The following is a 23,287-nucleotide window of genomic DNA, read 5'->3' as shown; positions in this document are numbered from 1 at the left end:
CTATGAGATTTGAGGGATAAACACGAACTAAGTCATGAAAGATCTGCTGAACTGAAGAATCTGAAAACTATCTTGAATGTGGTAGGAAAACTGAAGAATTCTAAGCATGAGAAGAACTTGATCAGATTTGTATTTTTTAAAGAATTGATTGCCTCTGCACTTTTTCACTTTTTTATTGTAAATACACACAAACATATATATATATAAATAACATGGAATTTGCCATTTGAACCACTATTAAAGTGTACAATTAATTGGCATCAATTATATTCAGTATTGTAGACCATCATCTCTATTTCTAAAACTTTTGAATCACCCCAAAGAAAAACTCTGTGCCCATAAACAATAGCATTCCCATTCTCCTCTCTCCCGATCCCCTGCTAACCTCTAGTATATTTTCTGGCTCTATGAATTTGCTTATTCTAGCAAATTCCCACTATTTCACATAAGTGGGAGTCCAAGGCGGGTGGACTGCCTGAGCTTAGGAGTTTGCAACCAGCCTGGGCAACATGGTGAAACCCCATCTGTACTAAAATACAAAAAATTAGCCAGGCGTGGCGGCGTGCGCCTGTAGTCCCAGCTACTTGGGAGGCTGAGGCAGGAGAATTGCTTGAACCCAGGAGGTGGAGGTTGCAGTGAGCCAAGGTCGTGCCACTGCACTCCAGCCTGGGTGACAGAGCGAGACTCTATCTCAAAAAAAAAAAAAAAAAAAAGTGGAATTATATGATGTTTGTTCTTTTTTGTCTGACTTATTTCACTTAGCATAATGTCTTCAAGTTTCATCCATATTATAGCATGTGTCAGAATTTCATTCCTGTTTATGGCTGAATAATATTCCACTGTGTGTATATACCATATTTGATTTATCCAGTCCTCTGTTAATGGGTTATTTCCACTTTTTGGCTATTGTGAATAATGCTACTTTGAACATTGATGTACAAATACCTGTTTTAGTCCTTGCTTTCCATTCTTTTGGATATATACCTAGGAGAGAGTTGCTGGGTTATGTGAGAATTCTGTTTAGTTTTTGAGGAACTGCTATACTGTTTTCCACGGTGGCTGTATCATGTTACATTCCCATGAGTAGTGTACAAGAGTTCCGTTTTCTTCACATCCTCACTGATACTTCTTCTTCTTCTTCTTTTTCTTCTTCTTATTATTATTTTGAGACGGAGTCTCGCTCTGTCGCCCAGGCTGGAGTGCAGTGGCGTGATCTTGGCTCACTGCGCAAGCTCCTCCTCCTGGGTTCACACCATTCTCCTGCCTCAGCCTCCCAAGTAGCTGGGACTACAGGCGCCCGCCACCACACCTGGCTAATTTTTTTTTTTTTTTTTTTGTATTTTTAGTGGAGACGGGGTTTCACTGTGTTAGCCAGGATGGTCTCGATCTCCTGACCTCATGATCCGCCCGCCTCGGCCTCCCAAAGTGCTGGGATTACAGGCGTGCGCCACCACGCCCGGCTGATACTTATTATTTTCAATTGCTTGATTATAGCCAACCTGGTAGGAGGGAGTGGTACAGTCTTAACAATTTTCAAAGAATCACTGTGGAAACAGCATGGAGGATGAGCTGAAAGAAGAAGACCCAGCAGGCAGAGAGAACAACAGAGAATAGCTTTTGCCAAGGACGAGGTTTTCTGAGCATTGATCAAAGAGAGTGGCCCTGGACAGGAAGGGCAGGGAAAGGAAGGGACATATGACACACTTAGAATCAATAGGACTTCATGATTGTTCATTGGGGAGAGGATATAAAGTGTGCCCACGTTTTCTGACTTGGGCTCCTAGATGGAGGGTGGTATTTTCATTCACTTAGATTGAGACAAAGATGATGAGTTCACTTCTGGACACACTAAGAATGGGATATTTATAGAACCCTCAAACAGGAAGTTGGCCATGAGGATTTGGAGCTCAGGGTGGAGGCCTGGCCTGGAGTTAGAGACTCAGACATGATTAATGCACAAAAAGTACTTGAACTGATGATGTGGGCGCCATCACTGGGAGAAGCTTATGGAGTGGGGAGACTGGGGGCTGAGGATATACTCTGGGGGTGCTGACCTAAAGATAGTACAAGATGAGGGGAAGCCTGCCCAGAGTATGTGAAGGCATGGCTCTGAAGTGGGAGTGGCACACAGAAATCAAAGGAAGCATGTTTGAAAAGGAGGAACGCCTGAAAAATGGCAGATCTGGGGAATATTTTGAGATTGCATGTGTGTCTAACTTTGTCTTTGGTTGATTTAGAAAGAATGCCTACATTTCATTCAAAAGGCAGCGAAAATAGTTTTCAAGAAAACTTCACATTGTATTTTGAAATTCTGTTACTGTAATGTAAAGTGCTGCACTAAGAAAATGTATCCCAGTAATGTGAACATTATTAATATCATAAAGCTTATTAAAACACATTTGTAAAAATTTGTAAAATATTAGGATTATAGACCAAATTTACTAACTATCTAGATTTGTGGTACAAACAAAGAAATGAATTGTTTGACTAACAAGATCCTGCCTTTGCTCTGTTCTGCCAGGGGCCATTAAATAGAAGGGTATTTGCATTTAATAAGTACAGTATATTTGAATTTCACCAAGGAGGCAAATTCATTCAGTGAGTTCATTTGCTAAAATGCCAATGATCAAAGCAAAAACATGACTTTAAAAGGTCAAAGTTTACCTTTTGAAATTGAAGTAATGTATATATACATACATATATATAGTCAGTCCTTCATATCCATGGGCAACCAACCAAAAATTGAAAATATCTAGAAAAAAAAAGCGAGTCTGTACTGGACATATCCAAACTTATTTTTCTTGTTATTTTTCTCTAGACAATACTGTATAACAACAATTTACGTAGCATTTACATTTATTAGGTATTGTAAGTAATCTAGAGATGGTTTAAAGTGTATGGGAGGATGTACATAGGTTGTATGCAAATACTATGAAGAGACTTGAACGTCCACAGGTTTTGGTATCTGCAGGAGGTTCTGCAGCCAGTCCCCCACGGATGCTGAGGGACAATTATATATAATTCCAGACTATTAGGAAGAAAATTATTCATCTGTATAATTGTTTTCTGTTTATTCCTTTAAGATGGCTAAAAAGAGAAAAGGGAAAAGAAGCTGACTTAATCTGACCCTCTCTTTTGCCTCAGAGAGGCTGTTTAGTTTTATTTGTACCAACCACACAACAGGCTGACAGTGGTGAGAGAAATGGCCAGGTATGGTGAAAGGCGCACCAGCCTGCATTGAGTAGTCTTCACTTGGCCTCCTACTAGTTATAGGACCTTGCACAGTCTTTAACTTTACTCAACTCCTTCATCCGTAAAATGGGGATAGTAATAACTTCACCACTGTGCTGTGAGAATGAAGTGTGGAAATATTTTTGATAAAGTACCATAAATATAAAAGCTCTTCTTGATTGAAACTGTGAAAAGGAAAAGCACCACTTGATTAAGCATTTGTCTTCGTGGTCTTTTTTATTTGGAATATTTATAAGCATCTATTTATAAATTTGATTAAATTTTCTATAAGTGTTATCTTTTTTTAAGTAGAAAAATATTAAAACCTCAAAAGAGTTCAACTGAATAACACAGTTCTAAAGTAGGCCAATCTTTTTTCAAAGCCTGAAAAATGTTCATTGTTAAAAATCTGTAAAGGAGGAGATTTGTTAAGATGAATCAGAAGCCTTAAAATATTTATCCATAAATTGTACTTCTAGGGATTTATCCTAGAGTATAATTCAAGATGCACACACCACAATATTATTAGCCATATTATTTATGATATTGAAAATATTAGAATGTTGAAATATCCAACAATAGCAAATGAATAATTTATGATATAACTAATCAATGGGCTACTATTTAATCATTTCAAATTATGTTATCCAAGAATATTTGAAACTATGCAGAAATATTCATGTTAGAGTGTTAAATGAATAAGACAAGACATCAAAATTATATACTGTGATCTGAGTTTTATTTATTATATATGTAGAACACACAGAAATATCTACATGGTACCCACGCACCATGGCTAAGTTAAATAATCATTGTATGTATCTGCATGTTTAGGAAACACTGGAAGGAGACACATTAGAATATTAACTGTGATTACTTCCAGGTGGCATTATGGGTGCTTTTCCTGGAATTTTTCAAATCTCCACCAAACGATACATTTGGAAATAAATCTTTTAAGATTACATATTTTTAAAAGCTATGCAGCCTGCATAATTTTTAAATGCTGACAGTCTTCTATCACTACCAATGTATTTCATTTTAGTAATGGTCTGGTGAGTACATTTCTGATGCTAGGAACTATACTAATGTGAAAATATTATTGGCGAGAGTTTCCAGTTTTCAATATTTGTTACTATCCAGGTGGATTTTTAGGCAAAATAAATTGCTTTTGATTAAAGGTCTGGGATTCTTAATCCATTTTCAGGCTGTTTTAATACAGCTATCATAAAGTTTTTGGTTAAGCCATCAATGATCTTAATAACTTTGATGTTAGTTCTATGAAAATCTTATTCTTGCTTAAGTTTGTCATGAGATCGTATCTAAGTAGCACACTAATTATTGTTCACTGTCAGTTAACATAACTTTTGTTATCCTTATGGGAATGGTGTTGCCTGTCAGCGTTAGGAGGAGAATGGTTCATGTAGACAGTAATAATCATTTCAGGTCATTAGGTCCTCAAGGGAGCATTTACAGCTAAGGATTTTATAGGAATTAGGATGATTGGACTTGATCTCACATCTATTTCTCTCTCAAGAACTACAGAAAAGGTACTTCATGTAGTTTGATATTTTATCCTGCTTTTTTGTAGAGTGGAAGATGGTGAACACCAAGTTAGAATGAAGGCCTTCAGGTACATTGACTTGTTGAGATGGTACATGGTGAGTGGAAAGGTACACAAAGGCAAGCCTGTAGCCTAAGGCAAAGGTGACACCAAGGTAGAAGGGCTTGAAGATGAGGCTTTTCTCTCTCATTATGCTCTGAGAAGCAATGTTATCAGGCACCTGTTGTCTTGCTTTTCTGTCTACTTGGATAGCATGTTGGCTTTCATGCCTTTAACTTTCTCTTAGAATAGCTTTTAAAAAAAAACCATTATTTAAGCACTAAAGAAAAATTGATTCATGACTTAAACAAATCAGTTACTTATGAGGGGCATCTGACTGTTAGAAACCCATCCTCGGCTGGGTTCGGTGGCTCACACCTGTAATCCCAACACTTTGGGAGGCCGAGGCAGGCGGATCACGAGGTCAGGAGATTGAGACCATCCTGGCTAACACGGTGAAACCCCGTCTCTACTAAAAATACAAAAAATTAGCCGGGCGTGGTGGTGGGCGCTTGTAGTCCCAGCTACTTTGGAGGCTGAGGCAGGAGAATGGCGTGAACCTGGGAGGCGGAGCTTGCAGTGAGCTGAAATCGCACGACTGCACTCCAGCTTGGGTGACATAGCAAAACTCCGTCTCAAAAAAAAAAAAAAAAAAAAAAAAAAAAAAAGAAACCCATAAGTTCTTTGTCAATTATTTCAACATATTTTTTCAACAACAACAATAAAATATTTTTCTACATCTGGCAACATGGCCTATCAGAGTTTTGCTTTTTCTCCATTTATTTTGTTTTCTGATAGGATTCTACAAAATACTGCCATGGTTCAAAGTGGCAGTAACTGTACACAGAATAGGAGTCAGAACTCTGTTGAAGTATTAAGCAGAGAGCTAGCCTCTGGATAAATAATGCCTTTCCTTAATGAGAGCCTCCAAACCTCTTCAGGTGTAGCTCCTTCAAGTGAAGTACCTTATTCAGACATTGGTTCTTTCACCTTGCCCTGGGTTTCCTGGCTCCCAGTATCATCATTCACCTTCTCCACAGTGGGCTTTCTCCCACCCTGCTCTCATCTCTCTCCAGATCCTGGCTCAGAGACAGCACCCCTTCCTCTGCTGTACATCCTGGAGTCAGGCGTCTCTATCCATCGCTGCTGTCCATGCTGATGGGGAATACTGTTAGAAAGAAGAGGTGATCCTTCTAGTGAGAGTGTAACTACAATATTCTTTTAATCATAACATTTTAATTTTAATCAAATTGCTCTGTAATCCCAGCTCCTTGGAAGGCAGAGGCAGAAGAATCATTTGAGCCCAGGAGTTTGAGGCTGCAGTGAGCTATGATCATACAACTGCACTGCAACCTGGGCAACACAGTGTCTTTAAAAAGAGAAAGAAAAAAATCTAATTGCTCACAAATAGAACAAAGTATGAGTAGATAACTGAATTTTATGTGAATACAATTTAATTTGAATCCTATCCACTTCACTCAACAGTAGGTATTTTGTTCCAGGAGTGTCATTGCCAAGGGTGAATGGTTGGGGCAGGGAGTGTGTTAGCTCCCACAGCCTTCATCGGTGTTCCTCCCTACCCACCTCCCTACTCTTTTATCTGGAAAAATTACATTTTCTTTTATCCAATTTAAAGTCTTTGTAAAAACAGATCAGGGAAGTCTCCCACTTACCCTCTTTCCCATCAGATTGCCCCTAAACTATTCTAATAGAGAAATTCTGGAGTTGCTGTGTGTTGTAGGAGAGGGATTTACAGCAAAGTGTGACAGATGAAATCATGTAATTCTTGAAATCTAAGATACACTTTTCTCCTCTATGTTTTATCTTCTGTGGAAATTTCTTATCATCAGTGGCATCTTCCTGTCAATTGGCAGCATTTCTTTCTCTTGTGGTGCTTTAAATAATAGTGTGTCTTGGTGGCTCTTAGATTTGATGAAATAAGGATAGTGGTATGAAAGGTACTGAGGTAGCTTAGAGAAAGCAGTGATTAATCATGTAGTAGTCAGAGAAAGCTTCCCAGAAGAATAACTGAGCTGGATTTTGAAGAAAGAATAGGATTTCTCCAACAGTATAGTCAGAAAGGACTTTGTAAGCCTGGTAAAGAGCAAGGCATGGAGGAGATGTGAGACGGCATGGCGTGTGTGAGGACAAGCAAGTCTTCGGGCGTTGCTGCTGTGGAACATTTGGAGCTGTCGGGGAATGTCTTGAAGAGAGAAACTGGAGATGAAGACGTGAGGCAGGTCAGGGAGAACCTTGGCCTGCAATTAGGCAATCTGGCTAGTCCTCTTGGGCAGTGGAAATGCAGTGAATAGTTTTATGCGATGGGATTAGGTGACTTATTTGTTTTACTACATAATTTTGGAAGTCATAGAATAGACTAGGAGAGGAAGGAACAGCAGTTTAAAAGGTTTTGGGGTAATGCAATGAGCCTAAATTAAGATGGTGACAGAGGGGATGGAGAGGAAGAGAAGACATATTTAAGAAATATTTTAAGATCTAGAATCGACAGGAGTTTGTGATTATTTGGCTTTTTAGGGTGAAGAGGAAGGGTCTAAACCAGGGGTATCCAATCGTTTGGTTTCCCTGGGTCACGCTGGAAGAAGAAAAATTGTCTTGGGCCACACATAAAATACACTAATGATAGCTAGTGAGCTAAAAAAAAAAAAAAAAATCTCATAATGTTTTTAGAAAGTTTATGAATTTGTGTTGGGCTGCATTCAAAGCAACCCTGGAGTGCAGTTTGGACAAGCTTGGTCTAGACTGAGTCTAGTTGTGTTACCTACCAAAATAAACCCTACAGAAGGAAGAATAAATCAGGACTAGTACAGGAAGAATTGAAAGTGGGGGTAGATTGCAGAGAATGCATGCAGTTTGGGGTTTCTTGAATTTTAGATTTCTTGAGAATCATTTAGATTTCTAATTCTAGTTCCAAAGGTCAGGAACTGAGTGAAGTATGAATGAGATAGGGTTATAATAACAAATAGCTTACGAGTAGCTCTAAAGCCTTGTGAGGGAATGAGATCTCAGGGTGAATAAAGAGTAAGGAGAGAGCGGTGCTGAGCGGGGAATCTTAGTGCACACCAGTATTTCAGGATCAAGTAAGAGCTGGGTGAGGAGACGAGGGGCTGAGCCGAGCAGGGAGAGTGGAGGAGGACGAGGAGGCAGAGAGGCTGTGGAGACCAGGGCAGAATGGGAAGTGTCAGCAGTGTCAGATGCAAGGCAGGGATCAGCAAGAGATCGCAAGAGAGAAGGAGGATCTTCGCTAGGACAGTTTTATTGGGGCAGGGGTTGTGGAAGGTTAATGTTACAGATGGACAGAATGCCTGGGAAATGAAAGATTGAGTGGAAACTGCACTCTTTCAGGGAGTTTGCTGAGGGGGGAAGACGGTTGCAAGAACAAAAAACAGCTAGAATTAGGGAGAGGGCTTTTTTTTCGGGGGAAGATACTTGAGCACATTTATAGACCCATGATAAGGAGCTATAAAAATAATGAGGTTAAGATGCTGACAACTATTTATGCAAATACCAGAGAATAGTTAGCTTTGAACAGAAGGGCACCCATCTCTTCTCTAATATTGGAGACAGGTGGAAAAACCACCTGGGCTCTCAGATGGCTTTGTTTTTAAATATTTCAGAAAATGAGGTAGGGAGGGACTGACCAAGGGCAGCGAGTTTTATGAATGCTGTTCCTGGTCTCAGCAGCGCCTTCGTCTTCCCTCAGTGACAACTGCAGGGCCCAAGTGGGCAGGAAGAACAGTGTGTGCCTGCTGGGCTCAGCATCTGCTCCAGTGAGCGACATGGGGGTGACTGGGGATCTGCTGAATGTTAAATATAAAGGAAGTTCCTTTTCCCTCTTAGAGAAGCTCATAGCCAAACCGAAAAGCGGAGGAGAGATAAAATGAATAACCTGATTGAGGAACTGTCTGCAATGATCCCTCAGTGCAACCCCATGGCGCGTAAACTGGACAAACTTACAGTTTTAAGAATGGCTGTTCAACACTTGAGATCTTTAAAAGGTGAGTTTGACGACGGCTTCCACATTTCGATAAGTGAAATCTGCTCTGTCACTGAGGTCTCTGATTGGTTCGCTTTGCTGTCAGCTGTTGAGGTTCTATCCAGATGTGTCCTTCAGCTTTATGGGTATTCACTGGCATTTGTCTATAGTCTATATGTGGAGAGAATACTGAATTGGATGTCAGAAAACTTGGTTCTGATAAAAGCTTTATCTCAAGCTCACTATACAACCTTGAAAGGTATTTACATTTCTGCTTCACATATAGTATGAAGAGAATATCACCTGCCTTTCAGAAAACCTCTCCATTCTTTAGAAGTTCTGAAGTTGAGCTGGGCGTGGTGGCTCATGCTTGTAATCCCCATACTTTGGGAGGCTGAGGTGGGCGGATGGCTTGAGTCCAGACTTCCAAACAAGCCTAGGCAAAAAAATGCAAAAATAAGCCAAGTGTGGTCTTGCATGCTTGTAGTCCCAGCTACCTGGGAGGCTGAGCTGGGAGGATCGCTTGAGCCTGGGAGGTGGAGGTTGCAGTGAGCAGTAATCGTGCCACTGCACTCCAGCCTGGGTGACAGCCTGTCTCGGAAAAAAAAAAAAAAAGTTCTGAAGTATAGTATTAATTATTAAGTTATTGAGAGATTTCTATCCTTCAAAAAGAAAACTTCCTTGAATTCTGCAGTTTCTCTTAAAGCTTCATTCAGATTTATGAGTAGTACCTTACAATGCATCACACGTTGCCATTCCAGGGTATCCTTGAATATGTGAGACACTGGGGGTAGAGATCCCTGACACTGCCTCTTGGTGTGTGGGTGATCATTTCTGGCTTTAGCAATTCCCCAACTTGAGCTTGAATTTTAAATCAAAGTAATAAATGTATATGTGTACCTGTGTATTAGTCCATTCTTGCATTGCTATGAAGGAATACCTGAGACTGGGTAATTTATAAAGAAAAGAAGTTTAATTGGCTCCTGGTTCCACAGGCTGTGCAGGAAGCATGGTGGCTTCTGCTTCTGGGGAGGCCTCAGGGAGCTTTCACTCATGGCAGAAGGCAAAGTGGGAGCCGGCGTCTTACATGGCAGGAGCAGGACCAAGAGAGGATGGGGGGGGTGCCACACACTTCAAACAACCAGATCTCATGAGAGCTCACTATTGCGACACAGTCCCAAGGGGCAAATCCACAAGCATGATCCAGTCACCTCCCACCAGGCCCCACCTCCAGCACTGGGGATTATTATTGGATGAGATTTGGGTGGGGACACAGAGCCAAACCATATCAACATGTGCGGTAGAAATCACCCCTGTTTTGGGAATAGCCCCAGTCCAACTTGGGGTACAGGGTGATGGAAGTGGAATAGAGTTTTCGATTTATCAATGCTGATGATGTAAATTTGCATTGAAAAGATGAGACCTGGCCAAGTAGCAAACTGAAGACTCCAGAGGAGACTCTGCAAGTTCAGATTTGTAAAGATCTAGAAGATTATGGTGAAATGTGGCTCAAAAGTCATAAAAAGGGAGTGAGCAAAGGGTGACCAAGGGTCTTAGTTTAGATCTCAAACACTGCCAGGAGAAGGAACATATATTTCAGGGTAATGGAAATTATCTGGGCACCATGCAAGGACTTTACCAAGTCAAGTTAAGGTGGCTAAGAGGAGAGCAGCACTCACCTGGACTCCAGTGCTTTCTGTTGGAAGCGTGATGGGAGATCTTATTTTCATAACAGTCTGTTGTGAAATAAGCTCCTCTTTTACCCACAGCTGAGGCTTGCAATATTTTCCTTAAATCCTTCAGAAATGAAAATTTATAGGCTCAACTGAGGTCATTTGATTGCAGCCCTAAAATTAGCTGAATATTTTCACATTAGCAGTGTCCTAAGGGAGGAGGACCTAAGGGGAAAGCCATGAATCAGTCGACTAGTTCAACAAAACATGATCTGAGCATCAACCACGTTCCTGTTCTGTGCTGAGAATATAAAAATTAATGAGGCAAGATCTCTGCCTTTTAAGGGTTTGTGGTCTGACTAGGAAGACTGACTTAGGAAGAGATCGTCAAAGTCTGGTGTGATGAATGTTACAGCAGTGGTACGAGTGAGGGGAGGCTGTGAAAGCTCGGCAGGGAGGAGGTGAGTCCAGAGGAGATTCCTTGGAACAGGGCGTAGATTTTGCCTCAGCTCTGCTAAGCAGAAGTGACATGGTTAAGTACTCATTCCCGCAGTCTGACCAGATCCTTCGGTCAGCGCTGCTCACAAGCAAGACGACTTAAGGCAACTGGATCTGCATTTCAGGGTATTGTCACAGCATCCCCACACTAGCTCGGCAAGAGCTTAGAAGCCAGATCAACAGAGGGCTGCCTGTGGATCATGTTATTTTGGTCCATAGCATAATTAGGTTAAAGACAGAAGGATCGTGATGTGATTTTTTTTTCACTATACTCTACAGCAGTGCTTTTTAAACTATCTGGATGGAGAAGTTCCTCCCATCCACCACCAGTTCATTGTAAAATACAATTAATTATGGAAAAATGATCATGGGTTTGGCTGTCACAGCAATGCTACATTTTTATAAAAGCCTCTGAATGCACATTCTTAAATTCTGCACTCGATCTCACCACAGTTTGCTGATGACTTTGGTCTGCCAGACCACATTTGGAGTAGCCCTGCTTTGCAGCATGAGGTCCTGTGTCTGTGATCTGATTACCAGGCGGGGCAGTGGAGCATGGTGGTTCACGCGTGTGCATCCTGAAGGCAGACCTTGTGGTTCAAATCCTGGCTTCCTTCCTTCATAGCTATGTGACTTACTGAAGTTATTTGACATTCTAATCCTCAGTTTCCACATCTGTGAAATAGGGATGATGCATTTGCCGCCTGGGACTGTTGTTAAGAGTAGAGAGTAATGCATGTAGAGTATAACACAGTGTTCACTAATGGTGGGGGTAGGGTAAGAGGAGGAGGAGGAATTGTTACTGTCATTTTGATCTTTTTTTAACCCAATGAACATTGTGAAAAAAGTAAGTGATCGTGTTGCCTCGTTGGTTTTTGCCACGGGAACTCTGAGAGCCAGTGTGTGGACAAGTGTGCGGAACACCACAGCCTGTGTTTACGGGCCGGCCCCTACCATGCCTCAGCGCTGCTCTCACTGCCCTCATTTTCTCTCGAGCACATCCCCACTCACTTACCGAGTCAGGGCTTGCCTGTGCTGGCTGATTTACACCGACGGGGTTTCCCAGCCCACTTCTGCCTGGTGTGCTCTGCCAACCTTGCTGCAGGCCAGACCTGAAATGTCATTACCTTGCTCAGAATCAATTGATTGCTGTTCCCTGACCTAGCACTCAGAGTCTGCATCCTTCATTCCTTCCTCAGCTCCCTCCCAAGCTGCTGTGTAGTAATATTAACAAGAAGTCATTGGGAGAATTCCCTGAGCCCTAGGATGAAGACAGATTCCAACAGAAGAGATTTTCTTTTCCCTATGCCAGGCTCTTAAGAGTGCTACGAGTCTGAGAAAACTGTACTGAGTCATAGCATGAGGCATTTTGACTTTCTGCCCCGCCCACTTACTTTGCCACCACCACCACCACTTAGTTCATCGGTGAGTTTGGGCCACAGATCCGTCCAAGGGCCAATGTGTGGTTAAAATGTCTAAGGATGTTACCCCACCTTTCCCCTGCAAAAGCAACTTTTCTTACAGTGCCCAGGAAGAAGGGATAGGAGTCAAGAAGGTTGGGGAATATAAGGAAGGGAAAATTGACTTAATTCTGAATCATCCTTGCCCTGGGGAGGGCTTGCTTGGCTTTGTTGAATGTGTCATACGCCCCCTTGTGGCCATGAAGGGCTTTGCGTGTCTGGGTTGGTGGATTCCCTTACTCCTCTCAGGTCAAACATTTCCCTTGGTTTTGGCCTGATAATTCCTCATCATTTTGCAAGCTCTTCAGCTGCCTTAGAGACTTTCATTTTAATATAACTCAGTGCTAAGGGCTGAAAATGAATTATTTCATTTATATTTTATACATTTTTAAAATGATCTGTGTATTATCAGAATAGAGGTCTCTATATTGCCATTAAAGGATTTTCTTACTGGAAAATCTCATATGAATCCATAACATTTGTTTAGAATTCCAGAATGCCCCCATTCAAGGTAACTCATATGATCAATTTTAACTAGCTAAGACATTATCTAAATAACTGTAGTGTTCCCCCCTTCTCCATGGGGCATACATTCCAAGACCCTGGTGGATGCCGGAAACCGTGGGTGGTACTGAACCCTAGGTGTAGTACTTTTTTCCTATGCACATATACCTATGATAAAGTTTAACTTATAAATCAGGCACAGTAAGAGATTAACATCAATAATAAACTAGGACAATTATAGCAATATACTGTAAAAAAGTTATATGTTCTCTCTTTGGCTGTCTCAAAATACCTTATTGTATTGTGCTCACCTGTTTGCAGGCCGTGGTGGACCACAGGTAACTGAAACCACAGCTAAGGGGGGACTACTGCATATCAATTCTTGAATATTATTTCATGTACATTTTATTATAATGTTTTTATATATAGCTCTTAAGGTGCATATTTGGATATAAAGGAATAAGTAGTTCCAAGAATTCACAATCTAAAAGAAAGAAATTTTAATCAAGTGGTAATGAGGAAAGAAAATGATTAGCTGGGCATAGTGCCTCACACCTGTAATGCCAGCACTTTGGGAGGCTGAAGTGAGTGGATTGCCTGAGGCCAGGAGTTCAAGACCAGCCTGGCCAACATAGTGAAAACTTGTCTCTACTAAAAATACAAAAATTAGCCAGGCGTGGTGGCACGCGCCTGTAATCCCAGCTATTCAGGAGGCTGAGGCATGAGAATCACTTGAACTCAGGAGGTGGAGGTTGCAGTGAGCTGAGATTGCGTGACTGCACTCCAGCCTGGGGAACAGAGTAAGACTGTGTCTCAAAAATAAATTAATTAATTTAATTAAATGAAAAGGAAAAAAAATAAAATGATAACAGAAAATGTCTTAGAATGTGCCAAAGAGCAAATACCAGCAGCAGCAGCAGCATTGCTAATGTTCATTGAGCATGTTGCCCTCTCTACTATATTTCCAATAACTCTTGACACCTTTCTTTTTAGGCTTGACAAATTCTTATGTGGGAAATAATTATAGACCATCATTTCTTCAGGATAATGAGCTCAGACATTTAATCCTTAAGGTAACTAAAGATATATTTGTCTAAGTTGTATATGTGCTTTCATTGCTGTTTGAATAGGAGGCAGATTTTCTTCCATTTGCTTCCTGTTCTAAACATATGGGACTCCATATTACACCATATTTCCTTTAATATAGAAATTTAAACTGGAGAAGTAGCCGTGCCTTACTAGTTTGTGTTAATGAAAGTAGAGACAGAGTATAGGCACTTTCCACACTACGGAGCAAAGCTTGTCTTCAGTGCTAAGCATTTTATACTACCCATCTCTCACACACAGGATCTGTTCCCCCATGATCACCACCTCCTTCAAAGCCGTCTGCCTGGCATCCTGTTCCCTCAGGATCCTGTTCTTCTCAGAGGCCAGTCACCACTTACTTAGAGTTGTTAGTGCCTTGACATTTCTGTCCTCATCATTCCTGTGCATGACTTTTCAGATTCACTGGTCTAGAGGGGAAACTGTGATCATGTGATTTGCTTCTCATGCCCTCGGAGGTGATAAATGGCTTGGTCATGTGCTGTGTGACTACTAGGTTTTAAGCCATAGTCGAATTAAATAGAAGGATTCTTCATACACATTTTTGTCCATTTTTCCTTTAATTAAAAAAAGCCACTCTTTTATTTGAACAGCTGAATTTAAATATAGCATTCCTGGCAGGGATAGAAAGGATATTGTGTGGATAAAAAGGATTTTTGAAGGTGGCAGAATGTACGATTTGCTTTTGAAGCTTTCTCACCAATCTGTACATGCTCGTCAGTCGTACCTTCATGGAACCCTGCTTCTGCCCTGCAGAGCATGCCCAGCAGGAGTGCCAGACTTTTCCTGTGTGGCCATATGTACCCGCTTCCATGCAGGCTGCTTCATGGGATTTGCTGGGTAGACCTTCTGAGAGTAGCTGACACATTAGTTTAGAATGAGTGATGCCTTTTTATTATTCAAAAACTATAACAAGGTGTACAGTATAATGTCTTCATTGCTTCCCTGTCCCCATTCTGCACAGTCCTTCTACCTCAACACATCCACAGGCAATCATTGTTCTGCATGCAGTGTAGTAGAATTTGGTAAAGGTAATTTTATTTTATTGTTATTTTTTGAGACAAGGTCTGGCTCTGTTGCCTAGGCTGGAATGCAGTGGTGCGATCTCGGTTCACTGCACCCTCCACCTCCCGGGCTCAAGCCATCCTCCCGTCTCAGCCTCCTCAGTAGCTGGGACTAGAGGCGTGCACCAGCATGCCCGGCCAATTTTTGTATTTTTTGTCAAGACAGGGTTTTGCCAGTGTTGCCCAGGCTGGTCTCAAACTCATGAGCTCAAGAGATCCACCTGCCTCGGCCTCCCACAGTGCTGGGATATAGGCTCATTTAGTGCTGTATTTAGGCTCATATACAGCACCTGGCCTAATTTTAGTTTTTAAGAAATGTCTCAACTAAATAGTCTGCAGCCAAACTTTTCATGTCCAAAACATTAATTTAGAATAGGATTTCAACTTGACACTCTTTATAAATCTGTTTGCATCTTAAGAACATTTCTTAAAATTAATTTTACTAGCTCCATGACTACTCTTGTTAGTTTTATTGCCACAGTAATTTCCTCAGAATCTGCGTGTGTGTGTGTGTGTGTGTGTGTGTGTGTGTGTGTATGAGACAGACAATATTTTAAAATATTCACTTTTTTTTTTTTTAAATCCTAGACTGCAGAAGGCTTCTTATTTGTGGTTGGATGTGAAAGAGGAAAAATTCTCTTCGTTTCTAAGTCAGTCTCCAAAATACTTAATTACGATCAGGTATCCAAAAATGAGGATATTTTCCATACAATGTTTAAATTTTTGAACAAACATATTTTTAAGCTCTTTTTCTGAAAACCTTCTCCCCACTGGGATATGGGATTAGGTTCTGCTAAGTTAGAACTCCAAGAGAGATGGAAAGCTGTGTGGAAAGAGTAAGGATTTTTATGACTGATTGCATTCCCTTCCTGACCTTCAGCAAGTTACTTAATTTCACTGAGCCTCAGCTTCTTCCTATGTAAAAAGTCAAAATGATTATACCTGTCTCTCAAGATGTAAAGACTAAATGAGGTGTCATATGTAAGAGTGTCTGAAAAGTGTTAGTCACCCTTCTCTGTTCCCTCCAAGAGACACTTTATAGTTAATTCGTAAGTTATAATCATTGCATGACAGCCTTTGATCTAATCTCTGGCAACACTCTGAAATACATCTTCCGTTTAACTAGTTTAGTACTTCACCTCCTTATTACTGAAAACCATTTCATGGAAACTAGCTACTCAAAAATTACAGCATTGAAACTAACCCAAGTGAATGAATAAACTAGCACTAGAAATCCGATAGACCACAGCATTGTTTTTTAATAACTCGCATTAGTTTATAAGGGTGTTCAGAGATAATGAGTTAAGTAACAGCAATAAAGAAATATTATGAGCCTATGTACAGGAGGATTGAAGACCGATGAATCATGCAGCAGGTTATAGCTGGGGACACAAACCTCATGATTCCACATTCTAACTGGAGATGGAAAGCACACCCACACATGCACGCACACACACATGCACACACACCCACACATGCACACACACCCACACATGCACGCACACACATGCACACACACCCACACATGCACACACACCCACACATGCACGCACACACGTGCACACACCCATACATGCACACACACACGTGTGCACACACGCGCACACACCCACACATGCACACATACCCACACGCACGCACACACATGCACACACACACATGCTCACACATACGTGCACACACATGCACACACACCCACATGTGCACACGCACACACACCCACACATGCACACACCCACACATGCACGCACATACACGCACACAAACACATGCACACACCCACACATGCACGCACACACACGCGCATGCACACACGCACACACACCCACAAATGCACACTCACACGCATGCACACGCACATGCACGCACGCACATGCACACACACACGCACACACACGCGCACACACATGCACGCTCACGCACACACGCGCACACACACACAGGTAACTGACAGTTTAGGGTATCACTTAAGTTTCGAGTTAATGACATGGAATCCAGTCCTACTGGGCACTGACTTTGCATAGAAGAGGCTGTTAAGAGACTTACTGGCTGCTCAGGGGCATGTAGGGATTCCCATGATTCAGGATTTAGTCCTCAGCTTTTCAGAGTCAGAAACTTGATCTGCCCTAGAGAGTTCTGGATATAGACTTACATTAACCACACAGGTTTTTTTAGAATGAAACATATAACTGCCAAACAATTCAGCCTACTTATATCGGCTGGTCCGTTAGTCCTGTTGTCTATAGGAACATTTGCTTGGGTAATACAGGAATTCAGAAGAGGGGTGGCCACTGTGGGTCAGGAAGGCGTCACACATGAAGTAGGATGTCTGCCAGGCTTGTCAGAAGCAAGGTGTAGAGAAGGGGAGGAAACATTTCAGCCTGGGAGAAGGGAGGCCCGGAAGTGTAGGGAGTCAAAGGCAATTTGGCTGGAGTGGCCAAGGGATAGGGAAGGGGTGATGAATTCTGAGGGATGGGACTGTATCAGCAAAGGCATAGACCTGGGGGTGCTGTGCATATTGGGAGTGGTGGAATGGGAAGTGAGAGGTATTCTGGGTTGGATTTTACTTATCAGTAGTATGGTAATTTTTTAAGCTGTATAGTAAATGTCTGATAAAGTCACAGATATTCTATGATTTCTATATTATACTATGATGTAATCTTTTTTTTTTAACAAGGACAAAAAAGTTCAAAGTAAATCACAGTCATTTACAAGTAACATGTTAACAAGAGTTACAAGATTTAGCAGAATACTAGCAATTAGTGTTTGTATATGGTTTGTGTATATCCAGGGATGGTTCTATACGCATGTATTTTTTTCTGTCTGCAAGTATCACCCTGCTTTGAACACTAAATTCATGTCACACAGTGTCGTGGGCATATCTTTGAGCTTGAGAAAAATCTATCAAAAGTCAAAAAACGACGTTTATTGTATGCATCAAGAAATGTAGAAAAGCATGGTACTGATTTTAAATGAATGTCTACCTTATGAATAGGCTAGTTTGACTGGACAAAGCTTATTTGACTTCTTACATCCAAAAGATGTTGCCAAAGTAAAGGAACAACTTTCTTCTTTTGATATTTCACCAAGAGAAAAGCTAATAGATGCCAAAAGTAAGTGTCCATTTCCGCATGCTTATTATTTTATGTAAATGTCATGATCACCTAAAAGTTTAGCTACACAGTGTTTTTAAAACAGCTAAATAAGCTTTTATCAAGAGAGAATTATTTTGTAAACTTTACATCATAGCTAATAAATATATATGGCTATATAGAAAATTCCTACATTCATACAGACATATACAAACACAAATTCATTCATATGAAGATGCTTTGGGGAAAATATGCTTCATATTTGCTATTTTTCATATGCAAATAAAATCTTTACAAGAAAGTATCATTTTGGATAAAAAGTTGCTGAAGTTCCCGTTATTTAGCTATATGCTAAAAGACAATTATTCTCTTTTTTATATGGATTAGGTCTTTTCTGTATGAAAGACCTTGTATAATTGTGTTTGGGAAGTATAAGTATTTTTTCTTCTCTGAAAATGTCTAGTACCAAATAATTATGTAAAATATAAAACAATTGATTCCTGTAATAGTTAAGGTTTTTTCATTTTTTAATTTAATTTTCATTTCATTTCACTTAAGTTAACTTTGTTCTTCCCCATTTGAGGAAAAAAGAAAGATAAATTGCAAATGTCTGTAAGTTATCAAAATGTGATTGCTTGACAAATACATTTTTTGGGTATGTTTCACTTCAGGGTTAGTAAATGTACAATCATGCCATTGCTTTAAAAAACTATTTCCTTTCTCAATAATAGATGATCAGGAAATGTTAGGAGATAAATTTCAAAATTATTTGTCAATATTCTTTTCCACCTATTCTCTCGCCCCCTTCTGCACGAAAGCTGGTTTGCAAGTTCACAGTAATTTCCACACTGGAAGGACACGTGTGTATTCTGGCTCAAGACGATCTTTTTTCTGTCGGATAAAGAGTTGTAAAATCTCTGTCAAAGAAGAGCATGGACGCTTACCCAACTCAAAGAAGAAAGGTATCATTTTGAAATGTCAAGTGATGCAAAGCATGGCTATAAAATTAATGTCCTAAATATTTTCTGTACAGAAAAAATAAAATATATAGTCAAGGGAAATATTTGAATTCAAAAGCATCTTAAAAATAAGATTTTTTTAAACCAGAATTACTTAGATTTGTTCATCATATCTTTCGAATTTATCAGGTAATCACATATTATCTTTGTTGCCCAAGATTTTAATGGTGTTATTGAAATTGTAGTTTGGGGCCTATCAAATGGGAAAAAAATGACAAGAGATGGAAATAAAACTTTTGCTTGAAACTTCATTATTACATTTTAAAATATAAAGATTAGATGTTAAAAAAACTTCAATAGTACAAGAGCCTGATTTGACTAATTTTGGTGAAAGTTTCTTAAAATGTTCCAGGTGTGATTTTAATTTTTGATGAAATGGTGATTCTTCAGTAAATATCTCATTTGTTTTCTTGTGATCCTTTGCTGGATTTGTCTTACAGATATTTACTTTTTGAACTGATTAAATAGTCATCTATTTAACTTAATTGGGAAATTTCAGGGACTACAAAATGTCTCATGACTTTTTTGCCTAAGAGCATATTAAGCTATTAGACATAGGATTCCATAGGCAAATTTCAACATGGCATTTGCTTTCCTATCCTTTAAAAGGGTATTTATATGGAGCCACAAAAATTCAATTAAGTTTTGGTTGGAATCTTTTTTGACAAACACCTAAAACGGTAATTGCTAATACTCATTTATTTAACACTAACCCTGGGCCAGATATTGTGCTAAGTGTTTTAATCCTCATGAAAACACTATTCTTTTTTTAAAAAATTTCAACATTTATTTTAGATACAGGGACTACATGTGCAGGTGTGTTGCGTGGGTATATTGCACTAAGGTAGTGAGCATAGTACCCAGTAGATCGTTTTTCAACCCACACGCCCTTCCCTCCCTTCCCCCTCTAATAGTCCACGGTGTCTGTTGTTCCCATGTTTATGTCCTTATGTGCTCAATGTTTATCTCCTACTTATAAGTGGGAACATGTCGTATTTGGTTTTCTGTTCTTACATTAATTCACTTAGGATTATAGCCTCCAGCTCTATCCACATTACTGCAAAGGACTGATTTCATTCTTTTTTATGACTGTGTAGTATTCCATGATTTATATGTAGCCCACTTTTCTTTAATCCACCAGGGATGGGCACCTAGGCAGATTTCATGTATTTGCTATTGTAAACAGTGCTGCAATGAACATACAAGTGCATATGTCTTTTCGGTAGAATGATCTATTTTCCTTTGGGTGTATACCCAGTAATGGGACTCCTGGGTCAGATGGTAGCTCTGTTTTAAGTTCTTTGAGAAACCCCCAAACTGCTTTCCACAGTGGCTGAACTAATTTACATTCCCACCAACAGTGTATAAGCAGAAAATACTTTTCTTATCTCTATTTTAGAATCAAGGAGGAGTGACGGAGAGATTCAGTAACTTGCAGAAAGTCAAATAGGCAAAATTCACAATCAATCATAAACCCTGTACTCTGTGTTATACTGTAAAGAAACAAAAGTGGAAATGAATCAGCAGTCCTCAGGGGGATCTGTTTGAGGGCCATCTGTTGCTTCCCTCTTGCCCATGGCTCTGAGTGGTGGAGAGCTGTCTAACGTCACATACGAAGCTTCCTGGGCTTGAAGTCACAGCTGAAATGGAGGTGAAGAGGCTGTGGAATCCAAGCAGGGGGGATCAGATTTTAGCTCTACGACTTGCTAGCTGTGTGATCGTAAACAAGTTTCTTAATCCCTCTGAGCTTCAGTTTCCAGATCTTTAACACAGGAATATTCACAGGACTCTGTGGTTTAGCACAGCAGATAAATGAGTAGGTTCTAGAGCCAAATTGTTTACATTTGAATCCTAGCTCCACTATGTGACTTAAGATAAATTACTAAATCCTTCTGGCCCTTACTTCCCTCGGTTGTAAAATGGGAATAATAGGACCCCACTCATAGGGATGTTACCAGGATTAAATGAGTTAATACACATCATGTGCTTAGCCTGGTTCCCAGCAGAGTGACACCGATGTTAGGAGCTCTTACAAGCACTATTGGAAATAGTCCACCTAAACTCTTAGGACAGGGCAGAGCAGATGGCAGGTGCCATTATTGTTACTGCCCCAGAGTGCCTGTTCTCTCTGCCTTCCTTCCCACGTCAGTCATCTTAGTCTTACCATAGCGACCAGCTAGGAAGGACATGGCCATATAATGTGAAAATAGTCCCCAAGGGCAGGAATATTCCTTCTGGGTGGATGATCCAAGGAGTCAGAATGTAGTATGTTTTACTGTTAGGCTTTAACCAGAGGTCAACCAACATCGTGTTGGTTCACCTCTAATTAATCCATCCATAAGGATCCAATCATTTGTAAATCACCAAATCTACACAGAAATCCGTGTGAGAGGAAAACATGACAGCCAATAAAACAGCCTTAAGGTGGCTGAAATCTGTAATGTTTGATGCAAGTTATAAATTGAGTAGAGGCTAGAATGGTCAAATTTTGTAAGTGTTTTAAAGATTACCAGATTGAATTGTCTTTCCTCCTGGGAGATTTCCCACATGGACTGACTTAGTATTTTAGTCATGTTTGTGTTGGTGTCTGGCTGGTGCCCATTATAACCCTCCATTTTTGTGAAACCTGATTTTGCCCTCTGCCCCCTACCCCATCGTCTTGCTCTTTACTGGTAAAGCTTGCAACTCTACAGGCTTCATTTTCAGCCTCTGTATTCTCTCCTCTCCACCCTAATCTAATCTCCCTGCCACTTCTCCCAGTTTCATTCTCTCTTCTGACATGAGTAAACTTGCCCAGCCTTCTCCATCTCAAACCCATATCCACATTCAAACTAATTTATATTCTTGAACTTGAAAATAAATACTTATCGAGGCTGAGCTTCTACTCAGAAACTTCTTGGCAAAACCCCATTCTCTTGTGGCCTGATCTTCCAACCAAATCCACTATCACCATTTGAATTCCTCCCCTGATTATTCAGGAGAGTTTAGGGGCACTGAAGAAATACATTTTAAGTTATACCTTTAGACACATGGTTCTCAAACTTTAGGCTGCACTGGAATCACCTGGAAGGATTTTTAAAACACAGATTGAATCAGTTTGAGGTGGGGTCCAAGAATGTGCATTTTTCTAGCAAGCTCCCAGGTGTGGCTGATGCTGCTAATCCAGAGAGCCTACTTTGACAGCCGCTGCTTTAGACTCTTTTCTCAAGATTCTCTGAGAATGTGAGAAATGGAAAGTAGGGATGCCCTGGACAGCAGTGCTCAAGCCTAGGACTAAAGATTCCTCCCTGAGTTGTATTTTCTCCTAGCTTCTTTCACAGTCTTATTTCTAAAAAGATCCCTGCACATTGGCTGTGCTGAGGGGAAAATGATTGGGATAAACCTGAGATCACTGTCTGACAACAATAGATGTTGGTGAATGAACAGTTTATTGAATGCCTACTATGTGCCAGGTACTATATCAAATGCAAAGGACACACTGGGGAGCAGGTAGACAAGTACTGCTGTAGTGGACCTTATGTGAGTTGGCCCTAATATGCTAGAGGCAGCCAAGAAACATGTAAACTAGTAAGTAGGTGGTGGAAAGTGTGATGTGAATGACATCTTTGCTGAATTAATAATAGTTTTTGAATACTGAAAGATTACTCAGTTTTTTGGTGCTATTCACTTTGTAACAATTACAGACACAACACACTTGTGCAGTGGTGCAGTCATACCTCACTGCAGCCTCAAACTCCTGGGCTCAGATGATCTTCCCACCTCAGCCTTCCAAGTAGCTGAGACTACAGATACGTATCACTGTATCCCTCTAAGTTTAAAATTTTTTGTAGAGATGGGGTCTTACTATATTGCTCTGGCTGATCTCAAACTCCTGGCCTTAAGCATTCCTCCCAGTTCAGCCTCCCAAAAGGCTAGGATTTCAGGTGTGAGCCACCATGCCTGACTACAACACACAAGTCTGTCCGCAGACCCTGGACATTAAAACTCAGGCATCCCCTCTTTCCAGGAAACCATCCCGGATACCCTCCCAACTCTGGTGGCTTGAGTC

The 23,287-nt window shown here is 40.5% G+C and overlaps 2 protein-coding genes across 2 annotated transcripts in view; both read left to right on the top strand.

The window, feature by feature from the left end:
• The window catches only part of PPFIBP1 (PPFIA binding protein 1), a 542,301-nt gene that overhangs the window by 219,347 nt on the left and 299,667 nt on the right, over window positions 1–23,287 (top strand). The window lies entirely within an intron of this gene.
• ARNTL2 (aryl hydrocarbon receptor nuclear translocator like 2) overlaps window positions 1–23,287 on the top strand; it is an 88,607-nt gene that overhangs the window by 39,472 nt on the left and 25,848 nt on the right. The window contains exons 4-9 of the mRNA XM_003265634.4: window positions 4,820–4,861; window positions 8,690–8,847; window positions 13,954–14,033; window positions 15,717–15,809; window positions 18,124–18,241; window positions 19,039–19,182. Coding sequence (XP_003265682.1) covers window positions 4,820–4,861; window positions 8,690–8,847; window positions 13,954–14,033; window positions 15,717–15,809; window positions 18,124–18,241; window positions 19,039–19,182 — 635 coding nt within the window. The remainder of the gene's footprint in view (window positions 1–4,819; window positions 4,862–8,689; window positions 8,848–13,953; window positions 14,034–15,716; window positions 15,810–18,123; window positions 18,242–19,038; window positions 19,183–23,287) is intronic.

Source organism: Nomascus leucogenys, chromosome 23 (genome assembly GCF_006542625.1).
Source record: "Nomascus leucogenys isolate Asia chromosome 23, Asia_NLE_v1, whole genome shotgun sequence".
In the NCBI taxonomy this organism is placed as follows: Eukaryota; Metazoa; Chordata; class Mammalia; order Primates; family Hylobatidae; genus Nomascus; species Nomascus leucogenys.
Note: the sequence above shows the minus strand (reverse complement) of the source record. Positions and strands in the feature narration are given on the sequence as shown.